Source organism: Apaloderma vittatum, unplaced genomic scaffold (assembly GCF_000703405.1).
Source record: "Apaloderma vittatum isolate BGI_N311 unplaced genomic scaffold, ASM70340v1 scaffold9874, whole genome shotgun sequence".
Lineage (NCBI taxonomy): Eukaryota > Metazoa > Chordata > Aves > Trogoniformes > Trogonidae > Apaloderma > Apaloderma vittatum.
The window spans coordinates 23,166-43,321 of record NW_009714326.1 but is presented as its reverse complement, the minus strand read 5'-3'; the positions used below and the strand labels follow the sequence as shown (position 1 = coordinate 43,321).

Here is a 20,156-nt window from a genome sequence, read left to right as displayed (position 1 = left end):
TTTTTAATTATTGCTCTGGTGGTCAGAAACTTCCTTCTTTTCAAGCTATATTCATGTTCCATGTATGCTACTTGTTCGAACGTCAACATGGTCCTACAACATAACTCTTTCTCCTTTGATGTTTATCCTACTAATGTATTTTGGGAAACAATACCATCCTTTCCCAGCCTTTGTTTCACTAAGATATCAAAGTCAAACTCTTCTGGTGTTTGTTTCTCTTAATCATCCTAATAGTCCTTCACTGCATCTGTTCCTGGTTTTGTTGTGCTTTCTTGAGCTAATTCATAAAGAATGTGCCAGCTGAGGTCACTATGTGCTGTGTGCTATTGTTTTTGTGTATCTCCTGCAATAGCACCCAGGGTGTATTTTAGGATTGAGCTTATTTTTTCCCTCTCTGCAGCTCACTGATGGATCCATAGCCATTCTGTGACTGAAAAATAGTGCAAGGTCTTACTCCTTTTTGCTGGTTCCACTTGTGTTGCAAGCTTACAGTGTAGTGTTAGACATAAGGCTCTGGAAAGTAGGGGCTCTGGTTAAATTTCATGCTGTGTCTATTTGTTTCATCCTCAAGAAACCTCTTTCTTTCAGTATAATAGTGTGTCTTTAGCCAAAAATTGAAATGTTACCATTTCAAAGCTTGTACCTAGAAACCTCAGTAGTATCTTCCATCCAGCCTAATGGGTTCTTTCTGTAAAGCTTGCTATAAAACTTTGTCCAGCATCACATCACAGTTCTTAATGCAGACAGCTAAACTCAAGAAAATGACCAATAATCACGTATGCTACTATTGAAATATTTTACTGAATATTTTATCGATCTTTTATAAATGTGTTAAATTTATAGCACTGTTCTCAGAATAAGGATAGTTGGGTATTACCCCAAGAGGTCTTCTATGCATTTTCTTCCATACTTGTAATAAGTCTTGTCTTTATTTTTTTTTTTTCCTAAATCTTGCATATTACTGAGATCTGATTAACCAGCTTGTAGTGATCTGGGAAATTCTCTCCATTCTTTCTTAAAAAATATAGGGACATTATTTGTCTTTCTCCATCTTATGGCATAATCTATTGGTTAATTCTTTTTATTTAAAATTATGTAAGAGCAAATCAGCATGCAGTTTTGTCTACTGGCTCATTCAGGGTTATGACAAGGAAATTTTTCCTGTGGTTGGAATGTTTTATATGCTCTGAGTATTGCTTTTACTTTCAGTGAAAATTTCAGTCTGACCCATACTGACCCTTTCTGTCTACAGAAACTGCATGTTTTTATTATTTGTCTAAAGGAAATCTATTTTATCAGCTAAGTATAGTTTGGAGATAACACCAAATGATGTTGTAATTTAGCTTCATTCTGTTTTCTCTTCTGCTGTCACAGATAAATGCTCAGGTCTGAGGTGCCATCCCTGCTAGAGCTGGAAACAGTAAAGATTCCTTTATTTTTGAAAGAAGTATGAATCTGGAGTTTTACTCGAAGGTTTCTGAAAGCTTCATTTGATATTATTTGCAAAGACATTCAGTGCCACTATCAGTGTCTCCGTGTATCAGTTCAGCTGGTCATTGTACACCCTCTTTCTGTTATAGATTGATAGACAGTTTTGAGTTTCTAAGAATTGTATTTCGGTAAGTCTGTAAGCTCCAGTCAGTGAAATTATCTTCATTTTGTTGTTGGAAAGGAACTCGGTACGTTATAAAATCTTAACATAAGATGTCCAATTGAGTTGGACTTTTTTTACTCTTGATAACACTGAAACATTGTGCAGGCAGGAAAAATCTGCTACTGCTCTCAATTTCCTTTGATGCAGATTATGGAGTCTCGCGGACCATGCCTTGATAGCTCGTTGTAATATGGAAGAAGCAGTGCGGAGTGTGTCTTTCAATCCTGATGGGTCACAATTAGCACTTGGGATGAAGGATGGCTCCTTCATTGTTCTTCGAGTAAGGTGAGAAAATCTTACATTAGTTTCTCATGTTAGTAGTCGGGGTTTTTTTAGTTACTCAGAATTATATTGCAAAATCTTTTATTCCTACGAAAAGAAAAAAAATCACTGGGTATTTTATCAGAAACAAGAGTAAGAATTGAGCATGTTTTAAAATGCTTCCATGTTTTAAAAGGTTGTAGTTTGGCAATGAGGAGATAACCTGTGCTTTACTTAATTTAAAATATTAGCTCTTAATAATAATGTTGATAAAATTCAACATTTTCAAGTTTGACATTTTTTCTTTATTTATTTTGAAATTATACAGATACTTTGTGGAAAGAAATGTGCATAACAAAGATAAAATAGTTTTGAGAGGGATCTCCTTGATCATATAGATCACTTCCTGTCATATACAAGAATGGTAACCAAGCAAAATAATAGATGATTGAAAGACATTTTGCAAGATATATGTGAATTCTGCTTTTCGTATTAGATGACAAGCCCTTTTTTGCATGGTTACATCTTACGCATTTATGTATTTTCTCTCTGGAGTACTATTATGGAAGACACACACAAAAGCAGGTAAACTGAAAAGTGGCCATAGAGTGAACTAGCCAAACAAAGTGGGGTGATTTAAAAACACATAAACTATATTAACTGATACTTGGGAGTTTCCCGATTCCTTAACATTCCTGCATGTGTTTGCTAAGCACATATTTAAAATACTTTAAACTACTAGCTGATAGGAGGGAAAAGCCTGTAATCGATGGAAGATCTGTGAAACCTCCTGTAACGTACTGCTTTAATTACTTGAACAAAACTTAAATGATCTCTTCACATTCATTTCAAATCCCGTTTAAAGCTGATCATTTTTCTGAAGTTAATCTTTGTCTCACAGAAATTTCATCTTTGCTAATTTGCCTGATACCTGACATTATTAATCATTCAGCTGATAACAATAAACCCAACATTATTTTGGGAAGAGCAGCAACAGCCTTATGTAAGGTGTTGAGTGCAATTGCTTTTCTCCATCTGTTCCCTTCTGTGACAGATCTTCTGACGGAGACAAACCTGCAGCCCCCAATCCAGGAAATTGGACAATAGTGATGTGTTTTATTGGCATTTTTTTGAATCGTGCACTCCGTGACATGAATCTTTTGTTTCTACTGTTATTGACATTTTAGAGTTTCACTATCCTAAGAGAAATTTCTAAAAAACTCATTCTGTTAGGATTTTTTTAAGATGCTGATAATCTGTAATATTAACCTCCCGATTCATATCAGCATCTCACAGAATTCTCTCTTCAGTTACAGGTGATTCTCCTTTCAGGGAGAAACTTCTAACAGTACTATGTATCAGCATTTTTAAGATATATTAACAAAATTTATTGGTTTTAAAATAAGTTTGAATATTACCATATATTTGATGCTACTAGCAGTAATTCATTAAAGCAGAAACCAGGAAAATGTTTTAAAAGTTTAAAATGAAGAATAACAGAAGCATGACATCTGCACAAGACTCTCACAGAATTTCCTTACAGCCCAAATGTATAGTCTAGTACGGATTGTCTTCATAAATACAGAAGTAATGACACTGAGACTTGGATTATTGTTCAGCTGACTCCGGGGAACTCTATTTATTTATTTGTTTGTTTGTTTATTTATTTATATTTAGATTTAATTCTTTCCTCATAGCCAAAGAATTTGGGGAAACTTACTTGTAGAAATTAGCTTTGCAGTCTTTGGTATTTTGATGGGATAGGAAAGGTGTTCATAACAAATGTAATTTGGATAGAGAAGAATTTAGCATTTTTTTGAAAATAAACTGTGTGGCTGTCTTGATTTCTTTTCCAAAGGCACGTGCAAGTTATTGTCACTTCTGGTTTTCCACTGGTGGATTTTTTTTTTCTGAAATCTGCTTTTTGTTATACAAATCAGTGCATCTCTCTTTGTATTTGTCTGTAGTATTTCTTGATTGCAAGTTCACAGGTTTACAGTTCACAGTTTTGTTCTTGGTTCTTGCAGAGATATGACAGAGGTAGTTCATATTAAAGACCGAAAAGAAGTAATCCATGAAATGAAATTTTCACCTGATGGCTCTTACCTTGCTGTGGGTTCTAACGACGGCCCGGTGGATATCTATGCGGTTGCTCAGCGATACAAAAAAATTGGAGAATGCAACAAATCTTCTAGTTTTATAACTCATATTGATTGGTCTGTGGATAGTAAATTCTTGCAAACTAATGATGGTGCAGGAGAGAGGCTGTTCTACAAGATGCCGTGTAAGTTTAGCGATTGTTCGAAAGGAGTGAAATTCAACGTTGATTTGCAAAGAATAACAAAAATATGATATAAACGGTCTATCTGCAAGCTCAGTTTCCTGACTGGGACTTGCATAAATGTCTAACGTTTTTCCACTGTTGTATGTTTTTAGTGTATTTATGTACGGCTGTCTTAGAACTTGTAAGATGTGTGATGTCATCAAATACCACAAATGTGAGATTTCAAGTAAAATTGTGAATTGTGATCATTGGCGGTTAAAAGACTAATATCAAGAAAAATACACAGATAAAAGTGTTGAAAAGAATTGATGTTTACTGCAAAGCAAGTGATTAAACAGATGAATCACTTTTCAGCTGGGAAGCATCTAACTAGCAAAGATGAGATCAAAGGAATTCACTGGGCCTCATGGACCTCTGTGATAGGATCTGAAGTGAATGGGATTTGGCCAAAATATACAAACATTACAGATGTCAACTCTGTGGATGGTAATTACAGCAGCTCAGTGCTAGTGACTGGAGATGATTTCGGGCTGGTTAAATTGTTCAGATTTCCATGCCTAAAGAAAGGTAAGTGTGTAGGGTAGCTCTGTGTGAACTGGTTGTTCATATCTGGAGTAGGCTTTTAACATCGTTTCCTCCGGATTTGCACTGTACCGTGCTTAAAGCCAACAACTGTAAATAAAACAACCCTTTGGCTTTCCATGATCTGCAGTGTTTAATTGGATATCGTGTTAGTATATTCTATGATAGGGAATTTGAATTGATGCTTATCGTACAGGACATAATACATGTGTATAATTCACATTAGCAATAATGGCCATAAAGGTGAAAATTAAACTCTGCGTGTATCTGGTACTTCCTGCCAAGATGTAAGTACTTTTCAGAAAACTGAAGTGAACGTATTGTATAATTCATATTATGTTATGCCATTTATTTATATATTATAACTACTTTTAGTGTCAGAATATCAAAAAGAGGGATTTCAGTATTTTCTGCAGTTCTTGTAAGTCTTTAGACTTTGTTTCCATTAAAAGCCTAAGTTTATTGGTTGAAATGTTTTGTTGGTATTTTTTTTTCCTCCTTACATACTGACAGTTCTATTTTTGGTTTTTAGGAGCTAAATTTAGAAAATATGTTGGCCATTCAGCACATGTAACCAATGTCCGTTGGTCCCATGATTTTCAGTGGGTTCTAAGTACAGGAGGTGCTGATCACTCTGTTTTTCAGTGGCGATTTATTCCAGAAGGAATCACAAATGGCATCCTTGAAACATCTCCACAGGGTAAAAATGATTTCTTCTGAAATTGAACAAAATTAACACAGAATGCAGCACTGGTGGAAAAAACATTTATTGAATTAACAGAATATAATTTTATTATAATTTCCTGAAATTACTTACACTCGGTGTGTTTGGGACATTGTACTTTTCACAGACAGCCATTTGTTTCAGGCAAGGTACGTTAAAAAACTTTTTTGCAGTCTGCAATATTGTATGTCTAGGAATATACGAGTAGTATTTGTCCAAGTATGTAAAAAAAGCATTGGAGGGAGATACTAGATCAAATTACATTTTGAAAATTAGCTGTCCAGTTTGCATTCAGAAGTCCAATTACACGCGTTGAATTGTTTCTTTTCAGTCCAACTTCACATATATCTAATAGCTGTACTTCAGAATTCTGTTCTTGTTATATCCATGCTATTTACAATATTCTACAAAAGCCATATGAACTACATAGTGGTTGTTGCTGAAAATTGGACTCCCTTCAGCACAACTTCACTCCGTACCTGCACAATTTGGTAAAATGCATATGTTACAGCAAATATTTTTAAACACAGTGATCACTGAAGTTTTTATTTACCGTTTCTGCATGTTTTCACTCCAAAGCCTCTTAAGAAAACAGTGCTCCCCTCAGCTGATGGAAATGTACCAGTAACTACTCAGTTATTCTGTTTCCCTGTGCCACTTTCCTGCCCCAGACAATGGAGCAGGAGAAACAGAAATGAAACCTGACACATTCAGTCAGCCCCCATGATTTTTACAAGCTGCTTAGACTTCCAAAGTTCTTTGCACTTAGTCTGAATTCAATAAAAGCATTACATACTGTTTTCTTGTGACTGGAAAAGTTCAATATATTGATTTTTCTAAATTATTTTTTTTAATATACAGAGGGTGGTGCTGATTCGTACAGTGAAGAATCAGATTCAGATTTATCTGATGTGCCGGAGTTAGATTCTGATATTGAGCAGGAAGCTCAAATCAACTATGATCGCCAGGTGAGTAAGAATTAACACACTGTGCTGATTACCTGATGATTTGTTGTGATTATTCAGTAGAGATAAGCAGAAGAAGTTGGCATCAATTTATCAGATTACTCTAAGAACATCGTTTTGACAGTATTCAGCTGATTACACAACCAATATAAATGCAAAGAGAGTTTAGCTGGAAATGGGAATTTAAGAGGGTCTGGAGAAAAAAACCATTGGTGTATATATTACTATATGTTAGAATGAAGAATATATTTTAAAAAGCACAAAATTAAACAAGATTTTTTGAGAGCTTATTGCTGTTCCCATTGCCATGATAGATGTTAGAGCAGACTGGTCAGTCCTACTAAATTTAGAATCCCACATAATGAGTGTGAAGCCTATATAATACACTTATTATTTGCTTCTGTTTAAAAATACCCAGGACCTGATTTTTCAGGAGCTGTTGTCATTGTGAATAGAATAGTTCTTGTCACCGTGTCCTTTTAACTTATCAGTTGTAGTGGTGAAAGGTCAGAACGTCCTCAGACCAGAACGGGGATCTTGTACTAAGTGTGAAGAGTATACACTAAGCTTAGTTCACCTTTGTTTGAAGGATTCAATGGCTGACATAGAGCTATTTTCTAGAACATGGAAGGATCGCTCTAATGTTCCATGCCAAGGACCGTCCTTTGTGTTTTCACCTCACTTCCTAGGTTCCAAAGTAAATTATGTGGAGTTTTTCTGACAACAGCTTGTTTTACCTCTTTATTACAGAGGTTTGTGTTTGCCAAATGAGACAGACGTTTTAGTTAAATTCCTCCCTCCCCTGTCTTTTACTCCACTTCTCACTGGAGGGCTTGTCCCATCCTCCTCTCCTCCTCCTCCTGTTGATTTTCCATCTGTATTCAAATCCTCCTCTGTGCTGTCTGTGTGTCAAGAAGGACATCTGGGCTTCTAAAAACTAAAAGTGAAAAAGTAGTTGTAGGCAGTTAAACAGCAATACTCCCGGCAGGTTAAAACATGAAAAAGCTAGAAGCAACTTAAAATAGAATCTTACACAGGAAGTGTGAGACAGCCCTGAGCATAAGCTGCACCTTACATTTTGTTACAGGAAATAATTTACAAAAGCACGTGGAAACAATATCATAAAGCTTATTTGCAGGTTTGGGGTTGTTGGTTTTTCTTAATGTTATGGATGAAGCATTATAGAGGATTCTAGATTTTGAGATGCATTTGAAGATGATGATTCTGTAATTCTGTTTCATCGGTAACATTCACTGAGGAGTAAGAATAAATGGATGAGAACACTGAGGATAAAGTGCAATATACACAAGTGACAGCTCGTTCTATGAACACCTTTCTTGTAAAAATCCAGTGCTCCATCTTTGCAGCCAGGTGAATTTCTGGGGGAATTGCAATTTCATTGTCCTTTTGCAAAATCCAAGAAATGTAGGCACAGAAAAAAAGCAATAAAGCTGTATTTCAGCGTTATAATAGATTTTGTTTGGTGCCACAGCTTTGAAGATGCCTCAAACATCTTTAGCAGCAATACAGAGTTTCAGCATATACGAAAGATTTAAGGGCATAGTATTTTGTGTTTTCAGTGTATTTATGGAGCTGTAATTCTACTTCAGGATTCTGGACACGTTAGTAAATCACTCAAGTGCTTTTGGTTACTGTGTATTTCACCACAGTCCCTAGATAGAATTAGTTTATTATGTTTAGCTTTGAGTATTGTGTGAAGCACATCTGAAATTACAAGACACTTAAAGAGTTCCAGTCAATATTTAAATGCCTTTCTGGTGAGACCAGAATCTTCTAGAAAAAATGCAGTCGTCTGCTGCTACTCCAGGCTAGTGTTCTGGGCTACTCGTGTCGGGGGATTTCACTGTCTGGAAAATATTCATTATTATCTCAAGCTCTGCAGAGAGCAATAGTGACTTACTCTGTGTTTTAACTACTGAATATCACATTAACATATATTAAATTTAATGCTTAAAAGAAGGACACTTTCATAGATGCTAATGTTTAGCAAACTGAAGATGTGCAATTAACTTTAACAATTATTTTTCAGGTTTACAAAGAAGACCTACCTCAGCTGAAACAGCAAAGTAAAGAAAAAAACCATTCTGTGCCCTTCCTCAAAAGAGAGCGAGCGCCTGAGGACAGTTTAAAGTTGCAGTTTATACATGGGTAGAGTAATATTAGACAATACTTGTTTTTCTGATCATTGAAACAGCCCAGCAATGTTAACCAATTCACACCAGACCATTTAGCAAAGCATTTTTCAGTGGTTACCCACAAATAATTTGTTTTTCATTATTACTGTAATTTTTGGAATATCAGACATAGATTTTCTTTCTTCAGTTGTATATATTAAGGACCAAGGGAAAGTTGTAATACTGTAGCCACAATAAATAATACATCAGCACTATATTTTGTGAAATTACTTTTTAAATAAGCTGTTGGCTACACCTCATGTTTCCTGGAACAAAGATGTTCTGTTAAGTTGATCGTTATAGATGCAATGCCTAATTTTTACAGGGAATTGTATTCAAGCGGAAGTCTTTGTGAATTATATACTCTTTCTGTGAAGTCATTGCTAATTTAGGAGTTAGATGCAAAGCAAACCACAAGAAGATTCACGAGTGCCTGCTGTTGGTGGGAATAGTCTCTCTCTGCCAGTGTGCGGTGGGATTTTTGAGCTAAAGTTGATGCCACAGCTGTACTCCTTTCAAGTTAATGCACAAATTATTTGCACAATTTGTTAGACAAATTACCAGAATAGTTCTGAAACAGAATCTAACTTGGGTTTTATTTACTTCAGTTATAGAGGCTATGACTGTCGGAATAATTTGTTCTACACACAAACCGGAGAAGTGGTGTATCACATTGCTGCTGTAGCTGTTGTATATAACAGGCAACAACACACTCAAAGGCTCTATCTTGGTCATGATGATGACATCCTCAGCCTGAGCATCCACCCAGTGAAAGACTACGTTGCTACTGGACAGGTGGGTGTTTAGAAGCAAAACATGCAAATAAATTGTCTTTACAATATATAATTAGGAAAAATGTGATTCTTGTTGTCCATCAGAATAGTGTTTCCTCCTAAATATGAGTGAGCTGCATGTTGTTTCCTATATCTCTGCTGAACGGCTGTGGAGTGCTGGACTGGAAACTGGTATAACAGAAGAACTGCCAGTCTTATGCTGTGCCCTTGCAAAAAAATCTTATATTCACTTTGAAGCTCGGCTTTCATCTTAAAATGCAAGAGCTGTATTTTGTCAATATCCTAGGAGGTCTTGGCGTTTCATTAATCAGTCTCAGTATTTTTGTACTGTCGTAGCATGCAAAAGTCTTCCTCAGATAAAGGCTATTTTATGTTGGGTGCTCTACTGAGATCTGGTACTGACTCTGGTATATTTAGCATATTCATATGTATTCATTTATCATGATAAGTTATATCATTAATAAGATACCTAATACTGATGTTCCAGAGACCGTATACTGATGTTTCTCTAAAAGAGAAAATGGATCTTGAAAAAGGTAAAATAGGACAAGCAGAAAAGTAGTTACCTCAGGAGTATTTTGAAGATGTGGTGGTGCTAGTTACTGGTACTGGTGTGCTTTGAACTTCTCTGAGCAGATATTCTGACTAACCCTCTGATTTAGATTGGAAGAGATGCTGCTATCCATGTTTGGGACACCCAGACTCTGAAATGTTTGTCATTGCTTAAAGGCCAGCATCAGAGAGGAGTGTGTGCATTGGATTTCTCAGGTAAGCCACAACCTATATTTCTCTAAATAATTCATTACAAAGCAGTTCTTACGATTAAATCTTAATTTGAATAGCTAGCCAATTTGACAACCAATACTATTTTTTCATAAAACTCTGCTGACGGTTTTTGGTAAAAATAACGTGTGTAGTAAAGTCAGTGATGGGCCTTTTATGACTTCATCAATAATTGATTTTTTTGATGTCTAATGTATAATACCAAGCATGCAGCCGCCATTCTGGTGGCTTTTTACGTGGTACTATAATAATTTAAACACAGGCAGAATGGTGACTTGAAGGGTATGAATGAGATGGAAATGTGATCTCTAGGCTCATACAATTCTTCACATTTGCTTAAAGTTCCCACATTTTTCAGTGAGTTTACAGAAGAAGTAAATATGGCAAACAGATGTCTGCTGTTGCTCCTACTTTTGTTTTTGAGGTAGATGACCTGAGTTGTCTCCGTTCTCAGAGGGTAATTCCTGTATTCCATATTGAAAACCATCATCACTCTAGGGGTGACCTACATACTTTTGCATCTTTAAAATAGTGCTTACAAATCTGTTCTCTCTTTTTCTATTTAAGCTAAATGACCCTTTTCTTCACTCTGCTTTTTTTTTTCAATTAAATGTAATTTATTTCATATACTTTTCTCTAGAAATGTGGTGAGAATTGATTAGTACATAGATCACTTTTATGAGACAGGACTATACAAAAGAAATTTTACTTTCACAACGATAAGTCTGTGGAACTGAATCATATTCGATTATCAGAAGAGGAGGCTTTTGGTGTTCATCCAGGAGCTGGAATTCAAATGTGAAATTGCTGATCCACTGTAAGGTGTAACCTAGCTCTGAATGTAGACATGGGACCAGAAGGGGAAACAGAGGATGATATAATTGACATACTGTGCACAGATTTAAAAAAAAATTCTTACTTTCTAAAGCATCTGCTGTTGTCCACTGCTGAAAATAGGGTACAGGGCTGGGTCTCTTTTGCAGGACCATTCTGATGCCATTAGGATTTGAAGATTCCAGTTGCAGTCAAGCAATGTTTGGCTGTGCCCTCTGGTGGCTAATTAAACATCTATAATTTTGGATATTAATCTGAGTGTATAGCTCATGTCAATGCATAAAACTTTCTGTTTGGGGTAAATAAAATTTAAAATGTATTTTTACCAATAAAAAAAAAGAAGCATCATGTGACTGGAAGTATTTCAAATAAAATATTTGTTGTGTTCATTGCCTGTTATATTTTCAGCTAAAGCCTTAGCACCTTTAACATTAAGGTTATTGCTTCTGTACAGCTGATGGAAAATGTTTGGCATCTGTTGGGCTAGATGATAATCATGCCATCGTGTTTTGGGATTGGAAAAAAGGAGAAAAGCTAGCGACAACGAGGTGAGAGTGTATCTAGGCGTATAAACGTGCCCTGTGATTGCATTTTTCCAAGCAGTATCATCCACATGTGTTTACTTTGTTTATGGGAAAACCAGAACACCTCTTTGAAAAAAAGAATGGTGTTGCAGAGCAATTATATCCAGATTAAAAACCTTGGGATCTACAGCTTAGCATTTGGAAATCCTGTGAATTATTTTTCTCGAGAGGCCCCTAGCCTTTCTGTTAGGATAGCTACATTGATATTATAGCTTATTTAGTGATTTTCAAGTTAAGCTAATGTTTTCTCCCAGTTTTATTTCCCGATTCCTGGCAGAAGTCATCAGAGATATCATATTTTCCTTTACGCATTAGGTGATATATGCTGAACTCCATCATTGTACATTTATAAAAGGAAAAAAGTGTTTCCTCTAATATAAATAGATTTTTCAAGGTCTACAAATCTTGCCTTCCTTGCGAGTCAGCTGCTTCTGAGGTATTTGCTCTTTGCAGTTACTGACAGAAGCTTAGCTGATAACCCTGTAGGAAAGAAGCTGTTGTCATTGCTTGGAGGGTCAATGTTGGCAAGAGGATTGGATGACAGTTTACATATTTGCGTTTTTTCATCTAAAATACTGAATAGCAACATTTTGGTTGTACTAAATGAGTTGTACGTGTTAAAAGAATCAAACTATTTGAAAACTCCGTTTCTGTCTAGCAAATCAAACGTACCTATGTAAGTTAGTATACTGCTATCCCTGTTACATGGTGACAGGCTCCAGAAGAAGTGGTAAGTGTCTCTCTTGGCACTGCTATCTGTTAGTAGTATACCATTACCAAATAAATAAATGTTTTGATCCAAGCCCATATGCCACAATCTATTTTGACTATAGAATTTTGTCTCAGACATCCAGTTTATTAGGCAGCAAGATTTTAAATTCTATTTAAAATTTGTGATGCTGGGCTTGCTCAGCAACAGAGTTGTCTGTGTTGTAAAATATGACATTTTTATTTGCTTTCCAGTCCTACATTTACTATCTGCAGTCAGATTGTGCTTCAGGCTCACTAGTGAAGAAATACCTTATATAGGCCCATAGAGATTTTCTGATCTTTTAAAAACAAGATAATTCTGGGCTGTATCCCTACCTGTCTCTTCTTACTCATAGGAGAGGTCTAAGATAAAGTACTAAGTGTCTTATACTATAGGTACCCAGTGTACCTACTACTATTGCTAATCTGTTGTTTTGAAAATTAACAGGGTCCTCACAGAGAGCATACCTAAACACAAGTCCCTCATTCTAGTAAGCACAGTAGGGCTCAGAGAGATACACAAAAACAGTACAGGAGAATTTGTATCTAAATCTCAGATATGATTCTCACAGGGCCTTAATAGACAAAAAGAATAGAAGGACATCTCCTTACAATCATATAGACCTACAATAAGAATTAACCTAAAGGATTAAGACTGAAAATGTAGTGTACATTCACTATGTCCAAACATTCATTATGTTTATTCTTGTAGTTATTTTGTGTATATTTTCTGGAATATTCTTTTTGCTTAATGTTTTAAGGATTATTTATTTCCGCAGTTTTCTCAGTTTTCTTGTCATAATGTTCAGAATATACTCTTATTTGTTCTAATTGCTCACTAGATTTGTTCTATTGCTCACAGCTTCTTTCAATCTTCTGTTTAGTTTGATTAAAAATCTTCTTGAGTAAACATACACTGTCAGAATTGAAAGATATCTGAGCTTCTTTCACTACCTTCTCATGCCTTATATGCTGTTGCGGTGCTGGTCCTATTTTATCCTTGTGTTTGGTGTGAGGGTATTACGATCCCTAAGGGAGCCAAGGGGGGCATTGTCAGATTTGTTTATGATCTGAACTAGTGAACATCATTCCCTTTTAATTTTTTCATTTTGTAAGAACAAATGTCCTGTGCCAGTCCTTTGGAGCACGAGGACACAAACCTTTTACCATGCTTTTGATTTTTGTTGCAGGGGCCATAAAGATAAAATATTTGTAGTGAAATGTAATCCAAATCATGTAGACAAGCTAGTCACAGTTGGGATTAAGCACATCAAATTTTGGCAGCAAACAGGTACTGTATTGAATATTTTCTGTTTAATGTATTTGAAGATATGTATCTTTTTAATGCAAGGACATCATATTCTCAGTTTAAGAACTTGTTTTATTTGTAGAGTGATTTTACTGTTATATCAAAGAGGTCAAAATCTACCTCTGAACTGGCAAATGTCACGGTAGTGTTTTCTCTTTGGAAGTAATTTCTGCTAATTGTGTTTTAACTCTAGTCATACTACTAAGGATTTCTCCTGAACAAGCAACCTTGTCTCTCGGAAAACATGCAGTCCTGTAATTAACTTAGGCAGATCATGACCTTTGTTGTGAAAATTCCAGCTGGTAGCAAAGAACCTTACCATGCCTATGGCAACCTGCTGAAACCAGTGGTGTTTGCCCCTCGGGTCCTGATGTAACACTTCAGCAACCCTTCAGGTCCAGGAGAGAGCTGGATTTCACTCACCAGAGGTGGCTTCTGGAGAGGCAACACATGTTTCAAGGTGTCAGGCTGGAAAGATAGGTTTGAGGATGGACCTTGAAATACCTGCCTGCGCAAAACAAAAAATATAGTAATTTATATTTTATCCATTAGGCTAAAAATCATGATGTGGTATCACAAAAATCAAGGTAATGTATTTTTTGTGTTACATGGTAATTGGGTGTCCTTTTCAAAATAATGAAAAATGAAAAGGAGTTTTCCGTTATTTCAAAACAGGATAACATTTGACAAACTAACAAGGAAAACTATTCAGAATGGGAAGTAGCTATCAGTCTAGACTGTTCTGTCAAACTGAGGAGGACAGAAAAGTTGATTTCTGATTGAGGATTTTATTACTCAGAGTTGGATTTTTTGTTGTTCATTGCTTCCAATTGTGTACATGCTACACGAGTACTCAGTAAAAAGATCTCGGAAAGCATGTTCTGTATATCAAATTCATCAAAGATAGACTAAAAATAGAACTCAAGACAACTCAGTTTTAAGAACTTCCTATACTTATACCGTACGCTACAGTGTTCCAGTGTTCAGGTGTGCACAGATTAAAAATAACTTCTTTTTTTTCCCCCCTTCATTTTTTATGTTTAGGTTGCCAAATTTTTATGTTGCTGATTGCCAAATTCTGTTACAGGCATTTACATTAAGCAGTCTGCTCCAAAAACACTCTCTGCACTAAAAATGGTATATTTTGAATTAAGATTTGCTCAGTGGAATTGGGACTCTTGGTCTAGGGTTAACTGTGAAATACATGATGAATTGACTCAAGGATGCAACTGCCTGTATGATTTTGTAATTGTGTATTTTTGGCTATAAGCACTCAACACATGGGCACATGTGGCTGCTTCTGCTTTCTGAAAGTAAGGCTGTGGCAATTTGGTTCTCTGATAATCAGAAGAGAAGCAAATCCTGCCACTGATTTTGAAAAACTGCTGTCAAATTGTCAGGTTGCCAGCAGTCAACTAAACCAAATCTCTAGTATGTTATGTGTACTTGTGGTCACCTCTGAAGAGAAGAAGCTTGGCAGACATTCCTGTGCAAAAAGTATTCTACCACCTATTGTATTAATTCTTCTTATACAATTCTTTACCAAAATTTATCATCTACTTGGAAAAAACAGTCTGAAAAATAGAGCCTGTACTGCTTTAAAACTGCCATTAAAAGACTGACTTTCTTTTATTACGTTTTTCCTCTGTGCACTACTTCTTCAGTATTTCTGTTGCCTACTATGTCTTAGACAATCAAAAGAGATGATGGGGTTGAGACATTTGTCCGTTCCAGCTCTATGGCTACAAACCAAAGTATAAAAAGCCTTACTTTCGTTTATATTGCAGGTGGAGGCTTTACATCAAAACGAGGAACATTTGGAACTACTGGGAAATTGGAAACTATGATGAGTGTTTCATACGGGCGAATAGAAGATCTGGTTTTCTCTGGCGCTGCTACTGGAGACATTTATATCTGGAAGGACACCATGTTGCTTAAGACAGTGAAAGCCCACGATGGGCCTGTATTTGCCATGCATGCATTGGATAAGGTATCAGTCATCTTAACACTAATGATTCTGTTGTTCAATAGGTGTGTATTTCTAAGTGCCACATTATATATCCTCATTACCTGACCTATAGCTTTCTGACCTCTAAATATACAGAATTTATTTCTCACTGCGCTCACGCATGTCACTTGCATACTTGGAAACTGCTGAAGAGTGACAGGTGACATTCGTTGCCTCTTCAACCGGATCCCAAAAATGGTTCTGCTTTATCAGCTTCCAAAATATGAAACGTACCTTTTTAAATAATATTGTCACTGTATCTAAATCAAGAAAGACTTCAAATATCCAAAGGTTTTGTTTTTCTGAGTTAATTATTCCAGATATCAAAAGGATTTTCCTTCAGTTGCATCAATAAATCTTGAAAAGAAGCTACAGCAAAATATATTATTTGCATCACATAAATGAGGTAGGGGCAAAGTTTTGCCAGTTAATATCCACAGGCAATTTGAAGATGTTGATAATGGAATATCCTTTTTGAGATTATAGTTTCAACTTTAAAAGTATAGCATGAGGAGAAGAAGAATATTTGCTGTTAACATTTTTGATATATCAAAAGTCAGTTAAGACCCCTGTGGCCCAATCTTTTCTGGCCCTAACAGATTGTTCCTAGCTTTTCCATCAGCTTTTCTATTTGATCTTGGCACTGTATCTTCTAAACATGCTCTTCACTTACATTTTTGTTATTTAACTATTTATGTTGTGTTTTGAGCTCACTTGGCACAGATAAAGAGAATCTACCAAGGGAATTAATCAAAGAATTGGTCCTTATGCATTTACTAGAACTCAGTTTGAAGCATCTGTTAAGTCCACTAAATTTGGATTATTTTGAGAAGCTCTTATTGCCAACTACTGCCTCTTCTAAGGGTGAAGTGTGAATTTTCCCACAGCTTATTTATTTCTACCTGCAGAAAAATGTTGTGGTCCAGGATTACTATTTACCATAGTATGCACTCTGCATCGTCAGTCTTTATAACTCTAGAAAAGCAACTTTAAAACTCCTTATATTTTTTTCTTTATTGGTATAGGCTCCAGTATTTTTAAATGGGCACACAAGTAAAATGCAGGGGAGAATTTATGCTGTCTTTGGACACGTCTTTTTAAATATGAACATACAAGTGCTGATATTGGTGGATGTTTTCATGCTGTGATCATGCAGGGCTTTGTAACTGGTGGAAAAGATGGAATTGTGGCGCTTTGGGATGATATGTTTGAAAGATGTCTGAAGACATACGCTATTAAGAGAGCAGCACTATCTGCTGGTTCTAAAGGTATTGCTTTTCTGTGTGTTTTAATAAAACTACAGGCATGAAGGCTGGTAGAATGGCAGTAATAGGCGTCAAGTCTTACCAGAACACAAAGGGAACAATAATATACTTCTTACTACTCTGTGCTGGAATTTTTTGTTTTGACTGCTAAAAGTTGCTCTCTTCTATGGCATTTGGCTTTTTTTCTTTTTGCTGACAAAATGATTTTAAAAAGAAATGTGCTAAGCCTGTGAGTCTGGCTGTTCCAAACCTGTTTTATTTAGCAGCTGGCTTCCTCAGCTGGCCAGATGTTATGTAGTGGGACCAGGGTTTTTAGGAGTTGGAAAGCCCTGTTAAATGGTACCTCCTCTGGCTTGAGTGTGGAGATCTGTAGGGTGCTCCTCATGGATAATCACAGAATTAATGTCTGTGTTGCTGAAGCATCTGAACCCCTTATACACTGTCCCCTTTAAAACAGTAAAAGATCCATCTTTAGATTTCCGCAACAAACACTAGCACAAACTCCCCTCCTTTGAACTAGTAATGAAATCCATGAATTATCTAGTGATTTGATGAGGCAAATGTATATCATTTTTCATGATTTTAAACAGATTTTAATTACAGAAGATACAAGTTGATAGGTGATATGAAGCTCTTTTTGATTTCACAAGAAAACCACAAAATTAATACTTTTGTATTCTTCAGGCTTACTTTTGGAAGACAACCCTTCTATTCGAGCCATCAGTCTAGGACATGGGCATATACTAGTGGGAACTAAAAATGGAGAGATACTTGAAATTGATAAAAGTGGCCCTATGACTCTACTTGTTCAGGTACTGTCTGGATTGTCCATATTGAAATATTCCCTATAGAAACACAAGGCAGATTGTCCCAGTCTACCTTGTTTCCATTTTCATTAATCCTGTTGGCCACTGTTGCTTTCTTCGCTCAGGTAGAAGTCAATGATTTCTTATGTAACTGGCTTTGAGTTTCCCTGTGGATTACGGAATTCCAAAGGCAAAACAAGCAGTCTGTTAAGTTCAAAGGTTGATGAGACTTCTTCAGAATTTTTTAGACAGTTTAGGACCCAACCTAAAAACGAAAAGTGAAGAATGGACTTAACACAATTTATTTTGACTGTGTGGTTCCATTTGCTTGCTTTTGCTGAAATAATACAGTGTGTTCTGAAGGTTACTGTGTTTTGTGAACAATTGTTTTGGAGTTATAACAGCTTTCTGCAGCGATGCACAGGTGTCATTGCATGTGTTGCAACGCATAAGGAGACCTCTTTTAGCAAGACAAAATGTTTTGCAAAGTTTAGTTTAAATTTTTTTTATATATATGCCTACTGATGTGTTTATGTTTCTTTGGTTTAGTATCTTGAATAACCCTAATATTTATATGCAGAAAACTGTATATATAATTTGTCAAGTTTTTACTTTTAGTTTTCTGTAACTGAGTAACATTTTTTACAAAAATATGGAGGTTTGATATTTTTCTCTCTGGTTCTGATCACGTAAAGTAATCTTTCAGATTTGTATTGCCTGCATAATAGCCTTACTAACCTAAATGTGTGAAGTGGTATTTTACAAATTAACTCATTAATTTAGAATTGCAATCCCATTCTAATATAGTTACCTTCATATGAATAGCAGAATTTCCCAATTGCTGTGAGAAGCATTATAATTGTCATCTAGCTTAAATTACATGCTTGCATGCATCAACCTGAGTCAAAACAAAAACTACATAAGGTGTAATCAGGATGTTATAATTCCTCCCTCTTTTTTTTTGATGATATTTTTGCATATCAACAAAAATGCCAGCTACCACAACGAAATTCAGACTGAGAATGGAATGAAATTATTTAACTGTGAACTTCAGTGTCAGCAAGCTGCAGGCACGTTGAAGGAAATCTAGAAATAGCAGGAAGAGCGATTAAAAAAGTTTGAAAACTGAGTTTGAGCAAAGATTTAAAGAACTAAGTATTTATATGTTGGGCAAACAAGTTGTCCAGGATCAAAAAAAAATGACATAAACCTTGAAGATAGATTAGCCCATATTAGGATTTCAGGATAAGGTCATGTTTGTGGCATAACTATTTCCAGCTCATTTCAAACCTGAAAGAGAGAACATTGAAAGAGCAACAGTTACAGCTAGCAGTAGTGGAGGAGGCTATGGAAAAGTGTATTTTAGCTGGTTATCAAGGGAAAAAGAGACCAGGCATCTGGGTCGCTTTAGGTGTGGAAAATTCTCGAGAGGAGATCGTGAAAACCTTGTTGCCTGAGACTTCTAAAAGGAGGCAGGGCAAGTGCTAGAACATATTACACAAGCACAAAATGCTTTTCTCTTACATTAAATGATTTTCTTTAGGGACATATGGAAGGAGAAGTCTGGGGCTTGGCAGCTCATCCTCTCTTGCCTGTCTGTGCAACAGTGAGTGATGATAAAACGCTGCGAATCTGGGAACTCTCATCCCAGCACCGCATGCTGGCAGTGAGGAAACTCAAAAAAGGTAATTCTCATTTGACTGTATGCTGTGGTAGTAATGATACTGCTCTACTTCTGTAACAGTTCCATCTTGGCTTTCAGTGCACATCACTGGCATTAATTAGGTAGGAAGAGGACACAGTCATTAAGAAATCGGAAGCAAGGGAAGTAAATTGTCTTTGGCATGTGTCATGTCAATGAAAAAAAGGTAGGAAGAAAAAGGATTGTAATCTATTGTAATGAATAATTACAAAATGAACTTTAGTCTATTTTCCTGTGATTCCAAGGGCAATGAATTGACCTCAGAATCATTCTCCTTCTGAAGCGTGTGTAAGGCCAGCATATTTGTTGCTGATGTAAAGAAGTTTCCTTTTAAAGACAGATGTAAAATTTACTGAGGTAAACACAGTCAGCCTTCAATGGCAAGGTGAAGTTCACAGGCTGTACCAACGTCTCTGAAAATGAACATTTTTCCTGCCCTCTCCTCTATATAAAATCAGATGAGCTGTGTTGAAATCTTGCCTTCTCAAAATTACTCTTATTTCTTTTACTCACTGATATCCTTCAGGAAATTTGATGGTTCAACATGCTTCATTTTCAGTGACAGATCCAGAGCACAGGAGCTCTTAACTGACTGAGAGAAAACAGAGGCAAAGCTTTTGGAGAGGTGAACTCAGGGACGGATTGAGGATAGCTGT

General features: G+C 36.1%; 1 protein-coding gene across 1 annotated transcript in view; it reads left to right on the top strand.

Annotated features, from left to right (window-relative positions):
- LOC104273387 (echinoderm microtubule-associated protein-like 6) overlaps nt 1-20,156 on the top strand; it is a gene marked incomplete at both ends in the record, with an annotated part of 59,949 nt that overhangs the window by 17,404 nt on the left and 22,389 nt on the right. Inside the window, 14 exons of the mRNA XM_009868714.1 lie at nt 1,802-1,939; nt 3,943-4,199; nt 4,554-4,766; nt 5,314-5,481; nt 6,367-6,473; nt 8,521-8,639; nt 9,274-9,460; nt 10,122-10,227; nt 11,531-11,624; nt 13,601-13,701; nt 15,507-15,709; nt 16,884-16,995; nt 17,677-17,804; nt 19,342-19,483. Of these exons, the coding sequence (XP_009867016.1) occupies nt 1,802-1,939; nt 3,943-4,199; nt 4,554-4,766; nt 5,314-5,481; nt 6,367-6,473; nt 8,521-8,639; nt 9,274-9,460; nt 10,122-10,227; nt 11,531-11,624; nt 13,601-13,701; nt 15,507-15,709; nt 16,884-16,995; nt 17,677-17,804; nt 19,342-19,483 (2,075 nt within the window). The remainder of the gene's footprint in view (nt 1-1,801; nt 1,940-3,942; nt 4,200-4,553; nt 4,767-5,313; nt 5,482-6,366; nt 6,474-8,520; nt 8,640-9,273; nt 9,461-10,121; nt 10,228-11,530; nt 11,625-13,600; nt 13,702-15,506; nt 15,710-16,883; nt 16,996-17,676; nt 17,805-19,341; nt 19,484-20,156) is intronic.